Here is an 18172-nt window from a genome sequence, read left to right as displayed (position 1 = left end):
CCAAGGCAGCAGGAAGTTACAGAAGGTAAGAGCTCTCAGCCGCAGCAACCTTCAAGATTTGAGGGTCAAAGTTATTCAGGGTGGAGCATGGTGGACAAAAAGGAACAAAGGCCAGACTTCCTTGTGGCTTGTAGAGATTCTAACATTCCTCCAGCTCCCTCAAAGACACCCTTTAATGTTTTACCATTATAGCTTTGCTCTGGGTAGGGTTACTTCCCTCTGATGAAATATAGGTTAGCAATCATCTTTCCAACAATAAAAAGCACCTTTTTGCATGGTAAAGGTCTTTAAGACTTCTTTCTTGACTGTTTGCTCATAGCCGCCCATGAGGTAGGCCACCCACTTTTTGAAGGTGCGTTTTAGTATTGAAGGGGGTGTTGTGTGTGTGATGAAAGCAGGAAGAGACTCAGTCAGAGACAGAATCATTCCTTTAAAGTGACAAGGGTTTATAGGTAGACAGGAATCATACCATCACTATTTATCATAAAAGGCTTCTAGCTGTCAGGCCAAGTGTAGGATTACAGCCTTCCCAGGGGAAGATGGGAAAATACTCTTCCAACAAGTGAACACAGAATTAATATAGGTATTAGGATGGTTATTAGGATAAAGCAAGCAAAGTTTAACAGTGACTCCATGCTCTCATGGTAAATGCACTTGCCGGTTATTGAGGCTGTGAGACATGAAGACATTCCCTGGGTCGAGGGAATCCGATTAGAAGTGGTTATTGCCTCTCTGCTAACTCCACTGCAGATCCTTCCCCAGTGTTAGGGGTGCTGGCAGCTTCACAGCTGTGCTCATTCAGCCTGAGGCTCAGGCAAGTGGTTTTAGCTGTTGAGACCACAAATATGAAGTCTTGGAGAAGGGCAGTGTAGGAGGGACTGTCCTACTGAGGTAGTGTAGTTGATCACTGCTGGGCAGGACCCCATGCTTACCTGAGTCATGGGCAAACCGGAAGGGCCCAAAGCTGAGGAGAAAGGACCCTCAGACACCCTGGACGGCCCAACAGGAGAGGCCACACTTCTTTTGACACACCTGTACGTAGTGGCTGATGTCTGGCCAGCTAAGTGTGGGATGAGCTTTGTAGTGCTTGAGGTCTGATCTTCTGTACGAAGAGAGGGAATCTAGTGCGTCAAGAGCAATTTCATTCTGCCTCAGGGAAGCGCTCTGCCCTGCTCTCACCACCTCTTTCCAAACCTTCTCTGTAGCTTATTTCCTCTATTAGATCCCGAATGTATTTCTCTCCCCCTCTCTAATGACTGTCACAGAACTGACACCTAGGAATTGGAGGGTGCTGGTTGGGGTGGAAGGAAAAGAAACGATCTTCTTTCTTCTAGAGGTGTTTAATTCAAGGAAGCCTAAGTTCATGTTCATGTCATTTCTTGTTTTAAACATTTATTTTGAAAGAGAGAGAGAACATGCACGCACTCCTGAGTAGAGGAGGGAAAGAGGGGGAGTGAGAGAGAGAATCTCAAGCAGACTCAGCACGATCGTGCCGAGCCCAGTACAGGGCTCAATCTCATCAACTTTGAGATCATAACCTGATCTGAAATCAAGAGTTGGATACTCAACTGACCGAGCCACCCAGGTACCCCTTCATTTCCTTTCCTTACACCCCTACTTATCCTAAAAAGAACTACAATATATATAAAATATACTTTAAAAGTTAGGAACGAGGAGGAAGCAGTGAAGTAATAGAAAGGACAGGTCATACAAGGCAGCAAATACACAACGCGTAGCAGCAAGACTTACATCCCTTTAATAAGGTTATAAATCCAATTCTAAATTTGCTAACTGGAAGAAAAAAAAAACTCACAAAATAAGAGTAACACAAATTCTAGGGTCTGATTCAAAAAATAAAATGGCTTGAGAAACACCTACCTGCCAGTCGGAACAGTTTTACAGGTATGTAATGAATGAATGAGGTCTCAACAAGGTCTTGAGAATGGACCAAACTAGAACTTCACAGAAACACTTAGAAGATTCCACAAGAACCACGGGCATCGCTCCAAAGAGCCACTTGTTGATAGCAATTCTAGGATGTCCGGGCTCCAGACATCTGCTAGTGTAGCATACCCGGTCTTAAATTTGAAACCTGGAGATAGGTTTGGTGTAGCTGGGACTGTTTTGTGATTGTCATTGCTGTTGTTTTAAAGTTAATGCCTTTAGGAGGGGCACACTGCCTCATTTCCCCACTCTCTATTCTTCTTCCAGTAGCTTATATACTTATGGTGCCTCACTGGCCTTGAAAGCATTGCCTTAGCGACTCGGTCATTCATTTACTCCTTCAGTAGATAGTTTTCAGTACCTTTTATCGTTTGGCACTGTTCTCTGCAAGTAAGCAAACAACCCATCCTGCCTCAGGAAGCTTAAATCCTCGTGGGAATGAACAGAAAATAGATCATAGGTGGTTTATCAAAGGAAAAATATACGGGATTACCAGGAAAGTCCAGACAAAGATTGCATTTAATTAAGGACAAGTGAGGAAGCTGGAGCTATCTAGGGGAACAGCAAGTTCAAAGGCCCTGAGGTAGGGAGGCACTTGCCTTGGAGGACCAGCACCCAAGCTAATGGGAACAGAGCAAAAAGCACAGGTGAGCTAAGAAGCTCTAAAGGGAGAGAAGAGAATACAGGACCTGTTAGATCATTCTAGGTACTTGAGAGGAGGCCATCGGCGGGTTTTAAGGGGAGAAGTGACACCACCTGACAAAGTATTAGGACTACTCGGATCTGCTGGAGATCAGCTCACAGACTATTACAATCATCCCCTGACTTAGAAAAACAGTAATTGTCGATTCTTCAACAAGTTCCCTATAGATAGGATTATTTTCTGAACGCTGTGGTGGCATCCCTGGCAAACAGCAGTGGTGTGATCAGTTGGGGGGAGACGTGGGAATGGTCCCTGAAGAGGCAGTGGCTCCTCCCCTTCAGAGAGGAGCTGAGGAAGCCAGTCTGATTCACCTGAAGGGGACTCACATCGCCTGGAGCAGAGCTACACCAAGTAATTGTTGGCTGGAAAATATTCAACAGGCAGGTACAATAGATCTTTCATCTCAGGCATGCATCACACACACACACACACACCCTTTCAAACACTTTGCTTTGAGCACAATTACTTCCCGGTGAGCCCTGCAAGACAAATGAGCAGTAAAACAAACTGGAAGGTAACTGAAATCAAAGATTGGCTTCCTGGGATTAGAAGAACCAGCTCAAAAAACAATTAAAAGCCAGAGAACCCAGGCCAGAGAACTCTGCATAGGCTATGGTCCTAGAGAACAATAACCCTTTTGTCTGGTCCGAAAGGGAGTATATATTTCCTTGTATCCCAGCAGTAAAGCACCTGAACAGGAAGTGCCCCCCACAAGGGCCCAAAGCTCTGTGAGGGCACCAGTACCAAGTGGAGGATACCTCCCAACACCCCAACTGTGCCTCTCACTGGGTGGGTAACTGAGAGCCAAACTGGTTCCTCAGGGAGCCAGGGTCTCACCTCTAAATTGGGAGTTTTCAGAGGATTAAAAGATAATAGGAACATAGCACAGTTCATACTATGGATTCACTCAATCTATGTTAGCTCCTTTTGCCTCCCCTCAGTTCCCCCAAAATAGGAAAACCAATGCAAGGTCCCAGACTGCTTTTCCACCTGACTTGCCTTTTCCAGGTCCTGGCTAAAGGGGTCTGAAGCTCCCCTGATGAAGAGTAAGGCCCGAGAAATCTGCCCCCACCCCTCACATCCCTCCACACATGTCCCTTACCCCCCAAAACACAGAAAAGGGAGAATGCCCTAGGCAACCCTCCATGATGGGGGGCAAGGAAAGCTCCGGAGGACCAACCCACCTAAGCTCTCACAAGAACTGGCTCCTAGAAACCCAGCCTAACTGTTACTCTGAATGTTTTGCTCTACCAAATAAAATGCAAGATCGCCTAAGAGGGCTTTGTGTTTCAAGAAAGACCAAAAAAAAAAAAAAAAAAAAAAAAAGCACATTCCTTTGTGGAAGAGAAGAGTTCAGGTTACAAGGATAGGACCTGCCCCAGGCCTCCATCTGGTCTAGGAGAGCCAGTCATGAGGCCACGGGCCCTAAATAGAGAGTCTGGACATGCTGCGGCGTGGAGGAAGCTGCAAAGAGTCTGGGGAGCCAACTGACATTGAAGACACATACACGTACACAGGAAGGGAATTGTGCAAAAGGAAGCTCGAGAAGGACAATCTAGAAAGTCATGCTGCCGACCTGTGGAGCCACCTGGGGCCCAGATCTCTCCATGTGAGTCCTCCCTGGGTGGAGTCCATTCAGTTTCCCCTAAATTCCCAAGCATACGTCCTCACAACCAGCGTACCTTGCTTGACATAATTGGACCCTAGTCCTTCCATGCAAGGAAGTCAAGGTGTTACTGTTCCCCCTGCCCTTACCCGAACTGTTTCTGCCTGAAGGACCAGCACGAGGACACCTGAATCCAAACCCCTCCTGTCTGCTTGGTGCAGGATAAACGCCCTCCCCCACCCCCACCCCCACTCCCATTCTCAGCCTCAGCCCTGGCTTTCTTGCCCCTCATAGCCCATCGGTTGCCTGGTCATACCTTATTACCTCCTATCAGATTACAGCGTGACACCCAAGGGAACTTTGGAACCTGAGAATTTCAGGGTTGCATGTCCAGACTCATGGGTTCCCAAAACTCCTCCCATATAGCTTTGTGTAACATATAGGTCTCCCGTTTGTGGGCATCTCCCCATATTATGTCTTTCAATCCAAGACTATGTACTCATCCTGACCTCAAAATACGTTCCATCTCAGCTCCACAGGTGCTATGTTCCCAGGTGACCTGACATTTTTGCCACTTCAACTGTACAGCCGCTAAATTTCAGAGTAACAAGGGAGCTTACAAGTCACAGACTCTTTATGACGCCTGAATCCCTCTATTATAATTAGGGGAGCGTGTCCTCCTTGACAACAAACATAGCCCAGAGGGACCGGCCACCACACTGTTCAGGAAGGAGTCCTCCTGAGTGCCCGGCTTATTTTTTGGGACACAGAAAGCCAGCCCCCTCCCTCTTCCTTGGAGTAGCCGTCCAAGGGTCAAGACACTTACCTGCCTCCTTCTTGTTCTTTGTCTGGCTAAACATCTCCAATCTATCCATGCTGCTTGGATGCTTAGTTTTGAATCCCCTGACCACCCTACCTGCACTCCTTTACATATGCACTGGGCTCACTGAGCTTTTCACACCCTAAGGTGCATAAAAATCACCTGGGCTCTCCTCCTTCCCTCTCAGGTCTGGGTGGGGCCCAAGGAGTCCAAGTTTCTAACAAGCTTCAGATGATACTGATGCTGCTGGCCACCACTTTGACTAGTAAGACTTCCACTTGGGATGGACTTTCTCCTTGGAATCACCTCTTGTTAGAAACATGACTCTCAGGGCAACCTGGGTGGCTCAGTCGGCTGAAGCGTCTGATTCTTGGTTTCAGCTCAGGTCATGATCTCACCGTCTGTGGGATCCAGCCCGCGTTGGGCTCTGCGCTGAGGAAGGTGCAGAGCCTTCTTGGGATTCTCTCTCTTCCCTTCTGTCTCCGGCCCTCCCCAACACATGCTGTCTCTCTCAAAATAAATAAATACAACTTTAAAAAAAGAAAAAGAAGCATGACTCTTGGGCCCCATCCAGATGTCCTGAATCAGAATCTGCATTTTAACAAGATCCACAGGTTTATAGTATCCCCTTGAAAGTTAGAAAAACAAGCTGGCAACCGTGGCTGCATATTAGAATCACCTGGGAAATTGGCACACAATCCCATGACCCAGTAGCACCCCAGACCAATGATATCAGAGGATGGGATTCAGGCATCAGCAGTTTTAAAGCTCCCCAGGTGATTGCAATGTGCAGCCAGTGTTGTGAACCCTGCCAGAGAGCACTTAAAGCGTATGGGGCACCTGGGTGGCTTCGTCGGCAAGTGTCTGGCTTCAGATCAGGGCATGATCCTATGGTTCATGAGTTCGAGCCCTGTGTTGGGCTCCATACTGACAGCTCAGCGCCTGGGGCCCGCTTCAGATTCTGTGTCTCCCTCTTTCTTTACCTCTTCCACTCACACTCTGTCTCTTTCTCAAAAGTAAATAAACATTAAAAGAAAATTTAAAGTGTAGGCCTACCCTTGAGACTTTTGCCAGAGAAAGGCAAGGACATGCTATCATCTTTAGCTCCTCCGGTCATGGCCTGAGGTCCTCTCTGCTCTAGACAACCATCCGCAATGCTAACTCCTTTTGAGGCAACACAGAGTAGTGGTTAGGAGCTCTATTCTGGAATCAGGTAGATCCCGATTCGAATTCTGATTCCAATACTTACTAGCTGCGTCATCTCAGAAAAGTTACCTAATTTCTCTGTGCCTCGTTTCTTTGTGTGCACAGTGGAGCCGAGATAGTACCTAGCTCCTAAAGTCACGGTGAGGGTTGCATTAAATGACAAAAAGTATATACAGTTCTTAGCGTGGCCCCAGCACCACAGAAGTGCTCAGCAATGGTTAGTTGCTGTTCTTAACAATGATGCTAGAACTCCTGGACGTTTTCCTGAGCCACTAGTATCCTGGCCAGATTCTGGAGGGCCCAACTGAGGGCCTGGGAGTTGCTAACGGACCAGCAGGAGCCTGGGGCAAGGACAAAGGGGCTGCTCAGCCTGGCGCTTCTTGGTAGATGTGGGGATCGGTGAGAGCACACACTCAAAAAACGTTAGCCAGTAGTAGAGGTGGTATTGGTTTAGGGGAGAGCCCAAGCCGGGAACTTGCAAGGAGCCGCACAGATCCAGGCACAGGTGTGGAGAAACCATGATAATCACAGATACAATTGGCTCTCCTTGCCTGGGGCCATTCAGGAAAGCAGAGCCCTCACCAAGTATTTCAAACAGGAAATTTAATACAGGGAATTGGTCACCCAAAGGGTGGAAATGAGAAGGCAAGAGGGGACGGTGAGATGTTCAGAGGTTATAGCAGCAGAAAGCCCCTGCTAACCCGTACCTGGAAGAACAAAGAGTTAGCCACTGGATGGACACTGCATGCTTGAATGATACGTAGTTTTATCTGCTAGCAATAAGATGTAGGTAACTTATTCCACCGGGTATGAAATTCTTCCACTGCCTGGCTGCCTCTTATCTTCATCAGGTCTTTGCTTCGCAGCAAGCCTTTCCCTGCCATCCTGTTTCCACGTGTAGCTCCTCTCCTGGCACTCCCCTCCCTCAGGACCCGCTGTATCTTCCCCCAAAGCTCTTATGATCACCTGACATACTGGTATTGCCTTGTTTGCTTATTTTCTCTCCCCACCTCTACCTCACGCTAGAATTAAAACTCCACGGAGGCAGAAATTTTGGTCCGTCTTATCCACTGCCATGGCCCAGCCAGTGCAGAGTAGGTACTAAGTCACTATTATGGTTACAGCCTATCCTACTAGCACAGTACTTACTCCCCTACAAACCCACTTCTAACTTCTCTGGCACTCTGTTTCCTGTTCCAGAAAATGAGGGAATTGAGGTCAGTGATCTCCAAGGGCCTTCCCGCTGAGGCATTCCTTGGTTGGGGTTCTTCCTACTGAACCCAGATTTCCTCAGAGTTTCCAGTGACCACACAGGGGCAGCAAAGGACAGCAAATCCCCAGGGCTGGCCCCGTGGCAGGAGAGATTCCCCACTCCCCTGCCATTCTTCCTCGAGTCTCAAAGAAGAGTCAGATCTCTTCTTAATGTGTGGCCCAACCTAGTTCCAGGAAGAATTAAGTCACAGGTCTGAAAATGAAACGAAGCGTGGCAATCAGGGATAAAAACAGACCAGAGACTATCTAAAGCAATCAGGCACGCAGGAGATAAGCTAATTGTGGTAACTGAGCGCTGAATTTAGCTCCAACTTTCCAGACATCTAGGCAGGGCAGCGATTAGGGTGAGGTGAGTGAGGCACACTCTTCAAATGGTAAATGTAAAGAGCAGCCAGAATGCTGTCATCAAGATAAATGTTAGTACCATGTTTCTAAAAATCTACATAAACAACAACAAAGTCCGCAATAAACAAAATGTCAAAAATTTAAAATTACATGCAACATGTATTTAGGGGAGCAGAGTTTTCTGTTTTGCCTCAGTTCCAAAATGGTTCTGGGCAATGTGGTTGAATCTAGTCTTTCAGGTTTGAAATGTTGCTCATCGTGCATTTTTGGCATTAATTTTGATCTTTAAAAATACTGTGTTAACACATTATCATTTTTTTTTTTTAAATTTACATCCAAATTAGTTAGCATATAGTGCAGCATTGATTTCTGGAGTAGATTCCTTAATGCCCCTTACCCATTTAGCCCATCCCCCCTCCCACAACCCCTCCAGTAACTCTCTGTTTATTCTCCATATTTAAGAGTCTCTTATGTTTTTCCCCTCCCTGTTTTTATATTATTTTTTGCTTACCTTCCCTTGTGTTCATCTGTTCTGTGTCTTAAAGTCCTCATTAACACATTATCTTGATTAAAGTTTTTGCTGTCCCTTAGAATTTTCCAAGGTGAAGGGAGCCTGAGTGGCTGAATTGGTTAAGAGCCTGACTTCAGTTCAGGTCATGATCTCACAGTTTGTGGGTTCAAGCCCTGCGATTGGGCTTTGTGCTGACAGCTCGGAGCCTGGAGCCTGCTTCACATTCTGTGTCTTCCTCTCTCTGTCCCTCCCCTGTTCGCACTCTGTCTGTGTCTCTCAAAACTAAATAAACGCTAAAAAATTAAAAAATATATATTTAAATTTTCCAAGGTGAATGCCTCACTTCGCCTCACCCTAATCCCCTAGAGAGATGGGTCCCTCTCCCTAGGGAGCCTCTGCATCACTCAACAGTCCCCTGGCTGGCATCCCCTTGCCAGGCACATGCCTTAAATGTGCTGGTACAAACCTACCACACGGCCCCGCTCCTTGGCTGACACACTTTGGCTCTTCCCCTTGAGTCTCGCACCAGCCTTCCCATCCTTCTCTATACAACATCCCCAGCAGTAGCATCTACTGATCAGAACCAGCAAGTGGGACAAAACCTTATAAATAAAGACCTGCGAAATGATCTCTAATAGGGACAACTGACATAAGATTGTAGAGATGAGGGGCACCTGGGTGGCTCAGTTGGGCAAGTGTCCAAACTCTTGGTTTCAGCTCAGGTCGTGATCTCATGGTTGGTGAGATTGAGCCCTGCGTTGGGCTCTGCGCTGTCAGTGCAGATTCTCTGCTTGGGATTCCCTCTCTCTCTGTCCCTCTGCCCCTCCCCTCTTCTCTCTCTCTCTCAAAATAAATAAATAAACTAAAAAAAAAAAAATAAAAATTGTACAGATGAGACAGAAGGAAAGTTCTGGGTCCAAATCCCATTCTAGGCTGACAGATGAAGGTACAGAATTTGGACAGAGTGGTCAGTTGAAAGAGCAGGGAACTTACTACTCTAGACCAGGGCTGTCTGATACAACTTTCTGCAATAACAGAAATGTTCTACGTTTGCATGGGACAATACTGCAACCACTCACCACAGGTGGCTATTGAGCATTTGAAATGTGGCCAGCGCAACCAAGGAACTAAATTGTTAAATGTATTTAATTCTGATTAATGTATATTTAAATGTAAATGGGCTAAGGACTAGTGCATTACAGGACAGTTCTATATCAGTGAGTCTCAAATTTAACTTGCATTAGAATCATTAGCAGGACTTGTTAAAGCGGGTTGCTGAGCCCATCTCAGAGTTCCTGATTCAGGAGGTCTGGGATGGAGCTGAGAGCTTACATTCCTAACAGTTCCCAGGTGAGGCTGATGCTTCTGGTCTGGGGATACTTTGAGGACAACCAAGCTAGACAGTATTCTCATTCCAAACAATTGTTAGATATTGAACAAATCACCTTATATGTAGGTATGGGCTTTCTTGAAGCAAAATGGCAGCCTAGACTTAGAAGACAGGTATGGATTGAAATCCCTGCTCCTCCATCAATTAGCTCAATGTCCTTTGTTTCATTTTCAACTTCTATATACAGTTGACCCTTGAACAATGTAGGGGATTAGGGACATTGACAACCCTCCCCCACCTCCTCTACACAGTCAGAAGTCTGCATATAACTTTTGACTTCCCCAAAACTTAACTACGAATAGCCTACTGTTGACAGAAGCCTTACCGATAACATAGTCAAGTAATGCATATTTTGCAAGTTATATGTATTATATACTGTATTCTTACAACAAAGTGTGCTAGAAAAAAATTTTATTAAGAAAACCATAAAGAAGAGAAAATACATTTACAGTACTGTACTGTATTAAAAAATCCACATGTAAGTGGATTGCGTAGTTCAAATCTGTGTTGGTCAAGAGTCAACTGCAATATTAGTCAATATTTAACCTCTCTCTCTGCTCCATCCACAAAATGGAAATAATAGTACACACCAAGTAGGGTAATTACAAAGATTAAATGGGATAAAGTATATATGCCATTCAGTATAAGTTTTTAAAGATCATGTCTTGCTCAGAAAGTGTATGAGATTATATATGTAAACATGTAATTTGTAGCACAAGCAATGAGCAGTTCCACAAAATAGCTCTGTCAGGATTACACAGTGCCAGTGCATCAGTGATCTATGGCTGCATATAACAAATTAACCCAAAACGTAGCAATTTAAAACAACAAAAATGTATCATCTCGCGGCATCTGTGGGTCAGACATGTGGACATGGCTTAGCTGGGTAACCTCTGGTTAAACATCTCTCATGAGGTTGCATTAAAGCTGCCAGGGCTGCAGTCTCACCTGAAGGCTCAACTGGAGGGCTTAGGAATCCACTTCCTATTTTTTGTTGTGATAAGATATGTGTACATTTTAGTAATTTAACCATTTTTAAATGTACAGTTCTGTGTCATTGAGTACATTCACATTGTTTGCAACCATCACCACCATCCATCTGAGAAGTTTTTCATTTTCTCCAACTCAAACTCTGGACCCATTTGGTACTGGCTCCCCATTCCCCACCCCACCCCTGAGCCCCTGGCAGCTATCAGGCTACTCTGTTTCTATGAATTGGATTCTTCTATGTACCTCATCCAAGTGGAAATCTACAAGGTTTGTCCTTTTGTGATTTGCTTATTTCACTCAACAAAACCTCCTCAAGATTCATCCATGCTGTTAATGTGTCAGAATTTCTTGTTATGGCTGCATAGTATTCCATTGTAGGTATATACCACATTTGCTTATTCATTCATCAATGTACACTTGAGTTGTTGTCATCTTCTGGGTCTTACCCCACCTTCCCAGCCCTCTCAACACTGGCCCCTCAGTGGATGTGGCTCCTCCCAGGCTGAGTCCTGGAGAAGTCACGCCTGCCCCAAGGATGAGACTAACTAGCCTGTGGTTCTGCCCAGCGCTTCCCCAGAATCAGGGACTGGCCCAGTCTGGTCCTGTCTACTTATCTCTGCATCCAAGCTGCTCTTCTGTGTTTCAGGCGGGATATCACTTATCTTTGGAGGTTAGAGTCACTTCCCATAAATGATCCCAGCAGGTAATGGGATGCTCTCAACCAACACATGGACCCTCCATTTACCTGCTATGTCCCACCACCACCATCTCCCCGCCAATATCCCATATTTCACCACTTAATACCCAATTTTGCATTAACTACTTCAGCATTTCAAAAATTATAAGTGAGCCACTTCTTTTATATAATTATAATCTCCACTCTGCAGATGAGAAAACTGAGATTCAGAAAGGTGAAGAGAACTGCCCAAGGTCACACAGCGAGAAGAGGGCAGTGACAGAACCCCACATAGTTATCATGGAGTTTCCAGGACGTCATGAGTGGTTTGTGGGGTTCTTTTTCCAGGCTGAATAGCTGAAAGCCACCTAACATAACTCATCTCCCAATGCACAGAACCACAGTCCACTGCCTAGGACGGCCCAAGCACAGGGGACGAAGTGTCTGGGACCCTACCGTCCTATGGCACCAAATGGCCCCGCCTCCGTTGCTTCCACTGATAAACCAGAGGAAGCTAGTGGACCCAAGTGAAACTAGTAAGGTGCCTCTCTCGGTGCTTGGAACTAGGGCAAGGGCCTTAAAGAGCAAAGGGCCTCGGATGGTGGAGCTGTAAGGTCATGTAGAGATGGGGCTGTTGTCGGTGGGCTGGCAAGTCAGCTATGTGGGAAGCAAGGCTGTATCTTTAGAGGTGGGACAGTGGTGTACTTGTTAGGTGCCCAGAGAGTGGAAGGAGGCTGCCTGGTTTGAATCGAGGATCCCACTTACCAGCTGCGGGACTTGGGGCAAGTTGCCCAACCTTTAGGTGACCCATTTTTCTCATCTGTAAAATGGGGAAGTGAGTAGTCCTTAACTCATCACCATGATGAACTGAGTGAACACACACCAAGTTCACGGCACAGGCACACATGCACAGTAGGAACTGCCAGCTGGCATTATTCCAGCCTTGAAGACCCACAGACGGAGCAGCTCCCCGTGACTTTCCAGTTCCCAGTAGGTTGCCTCACTCTAAAAAAACTTTTAAGTTTAAAAATCATACACCACATTTATTTGGAAATTTTATTCTTTTTATTGCAAATTTCTGGTAAAGGAAAGAACACGGAAGCTGATCCTCATTTAAACTTTGGTCATAAGAGCACGCTGTAGCTCAGTGGCTTACAACCTCAGCGGCCTTTGAATCACCAGGGGGCCTTTGACATCTTACTGATGTCTGCCTCCCTCCTCCCAGAGGTTCTGGCTTAATTGGTCTAGGGGGGCAGCCCAGGCATCAATAGCTTTTTGAACTCCGCGGGTGATTCCAACATGTGGCCAGGGTGGGGGACCCTGCTGGAGCTCATGGCCTGAGCTTGGCAGCATCAGGAGCACCCAAGCAATTCCAGCGGACATCCAACCGTCGCCTGCTCACGTCACCCCACAACCCGAGTCCAGCTGGCCCCCCGTCCCTCTTCCCAAGTGTCACATGTGCTGACTCTTCCTCCTCAGAGACCGCAGAGGAGAGAGACACCGGAGGACGCGTGATTCTCTGTGCTGTGGCTTGTGCATAAACAGGGGAAACTGTACTAAATGTGGTTATTCTATCACAGAAAGAAATTCACTTTCTGGTTGCAAATGAGCACTAACCTTTTTTTTTTTCATTGTCAAGTGGAAATAGTCTTCCTATAGAGAGAGATGCAAAGATTTGTGACAAAATAAGGAAATACGTGTTGGATGACACATTCCTTAGATGATTCCTCAGGTCTAATTAAAAAAACATTTTTTTGTCAAGCCAAAGAAGGTAAAATACTGTGTAGTGTAGCAGCATATTTTATATGGGTAAACAGTAATAGCCAGTTATATAATTCATTTATGAGTTATCCTAAAAATAGAAAATGCTTTAATTTTCCTGAGTCCTTGGCAAACAACAAAACACAATTTTTTTTTTTTTTAAATCTTCAAGAATGGTCTTCCTTTTCCTGGGCACCCTCACAGTTTAGGACAGTGTGTGTCTCACCATCAGGTTTTACATCCACGGGTCAACAACTTCACTGGCACCAATTTTCAATGACTAGTCAAATATGGAGATTGAAAATAAAACACCCATCCTCTACAAAGCTGCTCAAAATGAAAGGTTCTTGACAGTGTTATAAATGCAGTATCAATTTGATTCTCTGTCCATACAAAAGTATGAATTTCTATTCCATTAATAATACTGAATGACTAATGTCTTAACAGTGATAAAATTTTCAGAACATTTAAAAATTACAAAGGATCCCATTTTTACATCATAATTCTGATGTATTATCATGCCTTCTATTTTGTCTGTAAAACTTTTATAGGATACAGTGCATTGACGTGGTAAAACCAAGGCACAAGAATACAGTTACAATAAGTGTATATAAACCTTAGCACTTTGTGCCAATTTTGGAAACATTTAGAGAGGAGATCATAAAGCCTGAAAAATTCTCACATCCTATTATGATTAACAAACGATTAATTGTGCAATAAACAGACTATCAACCACCATTCCATTATTAAATATATGGCTATCACTATACAGGCTGTGGATAGTTGAAAAAAGTTTTCAATATTAAAACCTGGCTTAATTAGGTGGTCACTGTAGGTATTGTGCCTTGCATTATCTAGATAATTGTCTTAAGTTTCCATTTTAATCTGCAATGTATATGGCAGTTATCAATTTTTAAGCTTTTTTCATCAAGTAAATGATGAAGCGGGTTTCCAAATGTTAAATCCCTTGTCTCTACAAAAGACAGAAGATTTACAAGAAGATAACCTTATAAGAAATGCACAGATAACAATCATAAAATCCAAATATGGACTAAAAGGTTGAATTCTAATCTACCAGGACATTCTCTTAATTTAGGGTAAGGAGAAATACATTCCTGTGATAATTCATTAGTTTCTTAATTTTAAAAAAATCACCATGACATTTTTCAAAATACTAAAGTCTTGGCTAGAGCGTCAAGCATTGAAGGAAAGTTAGGTCTTTTCATTCATAAAATGAAGGGGATAAAAGCCTTTCAAAATCCAGGGGCAGGGAGGATATTCCATTGAATTTAGAGAAGTGGAATAAAGTGGTAAAAGTTGTACTTCATACTTTAAAAAAAAGTGTTTTTGAGACTCAAGGTAAACGCTTAGACCCATGAAAACACATTTCTTGGCACATGCACGCCATGAGTAGAACAATCCCGAATGCAGTGACAGCCTGGCTACACAGGTATCTAGCTCTAGCCCCACGAGCAAAACCACGTTTGAGGTCCTTGGCCCAGCCCCCTTCACATGGGACCTTCTGGCTTCTGCATCTGTTGGATTTGCTTCTGCAGCTGGTCCTTGTCCAACTTCATCTTGGCTTCAAGAACTTGCCTGAGGGATCCTATACTTTCATAGATGGCTGTAAACCCTTTAAGAAGAGGTAAATTTCACAAGAGTTAATATTAAAAAACAGTGTGTGTCAAGTTCTACAGCATATAGTAATAGTTGATTTGGGCAAAAGCTATAAACAGATGCTAAAACTAATGAAGTAAAAGTTTGATGGGAAACAAGACAGTTACATAGCTTGGGAGTATCTCCCTACAGGTTACTTTTTTTTTTTTTTTAATTTTTTTTAACGTTTATTTATTTTTGGGACAGAGAGAGACAGAGCATGAATGGGGGAGGGGCAGAGAGAGAGGGAGACACAGAATCGGAAACAGGCTCCAGGCTCTGAGCCATCAGCCCAGAACCCGACGCGGGGCTCGAACTCACGGACCGCGAGATCGTGACCTGAGCTGAAGTCGGACGCTTAACCGACTGAGCCACCCAGGCGCCCCCTTACAGGTTACTTTTTAATTACAAAGGGGGAAAGGAACTATTACAGTGGAGAAGTCTGGCAGATACCGCTATAACCAAGGGATCAAAGCTAATGTCACCAATGCCGGGAGAAACCAACACCAGGTACCCCTGATAAGGTTCCCTGAGAAGTGAAGGACACACCACTTCTGTGGCATCGTCTGTCCAAAAGGCACAACCTGAGGGGCACCTCGGTGGCTCAGATGGTTAACTATCCAACTCCCGATTTCAGCTCAGGTCATGATCTAACGGTTCATGGGGTTGAGCTTGGGATTCTCTCCCTCTCTCTCTGCCCTTTTCCCACTTGCGTGCATGTGCACACACACTCTCTCTCTCAAAATAAAAAAAAATAAACATTTTTTAAAATGCACATACATACATAAATAAATAAATAATAAAATGCACAACCTGAATCTAATTAAGAGGAAGCAAACAGACTCAAACTGACATTCCACAGAATACTGGCCTGTATTCTTTAATGATGTCAACATCACTGAGAAACTGATCCACTTCAAGACAGTAAATACAGAAAAATGATAACTAACTATGCTGTATGATTCTGGAATAGAACTTAGACCAGGGAAGGTCTTCTATAAAGGAAACAATGGTTAAAGTTGAAAATTGAATATTGAAAAAATCTACAACATATTACACTATATTATAGTTATTTAAGAGAATGTCCTTGTTCTTAGGATATATAGAATGAAATAATACAGGAGCAAAAAGGCATCATGACTTCTGCAACTTACTCCCAAATTATTTAGGGAAAAAATTATATTTACACACACACACACACACACACACACACACACACACTCATATCACACAATACGATTAAGCAAATTTCCAAAATGTTAACAACTGGTTATATAGAGTTTTTGGGCTACTCTTACTGTTTTTCTAAATTTGAAATAATTTCAAAAAAAAAAGCAAAAAAAAAAAAAAAAAAAAGAAAAAAATTCTCCCTCAAAAACACATTTCATATTATTCTATATTTATGTGGGTTTTTAAGATAAATGTTTAACAGCTCCTGTTTTCATTAGTAAATTTAGAATTTTTCTCAAAAAACTTTCTCTATATTACAATTAATGTCATATAAGGAATAAATATTACTTATTTTAAAAATGTTCTTATTAGAAAGATACAACATATGAAAGAGTAGGTTACAAATCAGCATGAGCTTCCATTTGAAAAAGCACATATATATATATCACATATGTATAAAAAGATTTATATAAAGATGACAGCTGAGTGAGAGAAGTTATGAGTACTTAAAAAAATATTTTGCACTTTCTTATTTTCCATTAAGAAACATATTGTTTTTAGAATAAGAAAAAGTAAATATTTTTATTTTTAAAAAGCTCATATGCCTTTCTTAGTAGTAGTTACTAAATCTTAACAACCTCAGTGGCATGTTGAATATACAATAACAAACCCACCCAGAGAATGATGCAAAGGTAAACACTGATGAGGGGCGCCTGGGTGGCTCAGTTGGTTAAGCATCTGACTCTTGGTTTCGGCTCAGGTCATGATCTCACAGTTCGTGAGTTTGAGCCCCATGTCGGGCTCTGCGCTGACAGCACAGAGCCTGCTTGAGAGCCTCCCTCTTTCCCTCTCTCTTTGCCCCTCCTGCACTCATGCTTTCTCTCACTCTTAAAATAAATAAATAAACATAAAAAAATCACTGATGAGGGGCGCCTGGGTGGCGCAGTCGGTTAAGCGTCCGACTTCAGCCAGGTCACGGTCTCGCGGTCCGTGAGTTCGAGCCCCGCGTCGGGCTCTGGGCTGATGGCTCAGAGCCTGGAGCCTGTTTCCGATTCTGTGTCTCCCTCTCTCTCTGCCCCTCCCCCGTTCATGCTCTGTCTCTCTCTGTCCCAAAAATAAATAAACGTTGAAAAAAAAAATTAAAAAAAAAAAATCACTGATGAAATATTCAAATACCATATTCTAATAGCCCCAAAGACAAAGAAAGAAAATTCATTTTTATCTTCACAAGTTCTTGAATTCATAAATTTATTTGTGATTTCTACTTAAAAAAAATAATAAAACTTCTGGTGGTAACAACAAAAACTATTCTTGGGATAACTAACTACTTTTATTCCCATGTGGCCAAAGTAGAACGATTCCGCAGGGGAAAATTATGGAATCATGGAATTGGAGGCAGCTGGGAGATAATGTAGTCCCCCTCGTCACATTGTAAGACTGTCTTCTTTTTCCCAATCACACCCAACCAGCTTCCACTTGAATACTTTCAACAGCAAAGAACTCTCAGGCTCACAAGCCACCAGTGTCTTTTTAAAAAGAACCCATTACCTGAGAATATTTCTGCCCTGTGTTAAGTTAAAATCTGTCTTCAGGTAACTTCCAATTCACTTACTGGTTCCAGGTCTGTATTCCTGAATTCACAGAGTAACTAAGTCTAGCCCCTCTTTTATATGCAATAATACTTCAGACGTGGAATATAGCTTTCACAGTTTCTTCCGAACAAGTGTGAATTAATGGGCCCTGTTGACTTGTGAGCAGAAGAAAATCATTCACTGCTGTGGTAGCATACTGCCAGCTGTAATAAAAGAAGCCTTCAAAAGTCCCGCAAAGATATGTGTTTATTTCTGAGACACACCGACAGTGGCTATAAACAGAAAACAGCCCTCAGATGGCATTAAAGAAAACGCACACAAGGGACGCCTGGGTGGCTCAGTTGGTTAAGTGTCTGACTTCAGGTCAGGTCATGATCTCACAGTCCGTGAGTTTGAGCTGCGCGTCAGGCTCCGTGCTGACAGCTCGGAGCCTGGGGCCTGCTTCAGATTCTGTGTCTCCCTCTCTCTCTGCCCCTCCGCTGCTCACATTCTGTCTCTCTGTGTCTCTCAAAAATGAATAAATGTTGGGG

General features: G+C 43.8%; 1 protein-coding gene across 2 annotated transcripts in view; it reads right to left on the bottom strand.

Annotated features, from left to right (window-relative positions):
- Nucleotides 1-12505: 12505 nt before the first annotated feature.
- The window catches only part of FAM81A (family with sequence similarity 81 member A), a 57307-nt gene continuing 51640 nt past the window's right edge, over nt 12506-18172 (bottom strand). For both annotated transcript variants that reach the window (XM_040492841.1, XM_040492840.1), the window contains exon 8: nt 12506-14857. In XM_040492841.1, the coding sequence (XP_040348775.1) occupies nt 14733-14857 (125 nt within the window). In that variant the 3' untranslated portion in view covers nt 12506-14732. The remainder of the gene's footprint in view (nt 14858-18172) is intronic.

The sequence above is a fragment of the Herpailurus yagouaroundi genome, unplaced genomic scaffold (genome assembly GCF_014898765.1).
Source record: "Herpailurus yagouaroundi ecotype Mexico unplaced genomic scaffold, PumYag 184, whole genome shotgun sequence".
Classification (NCBI taxonomy): Eukaryota; Metazoa; Chordata; class Mammalia; order Carnivora; family Felidae; genus Herpailurus; species Herpailurus yagouaroundi.
The sequence above is the reverse complement of the archived record's forward strand: the minus strand, read 5'-3'. Positions and strand labels throughout refer to the sequence as shown.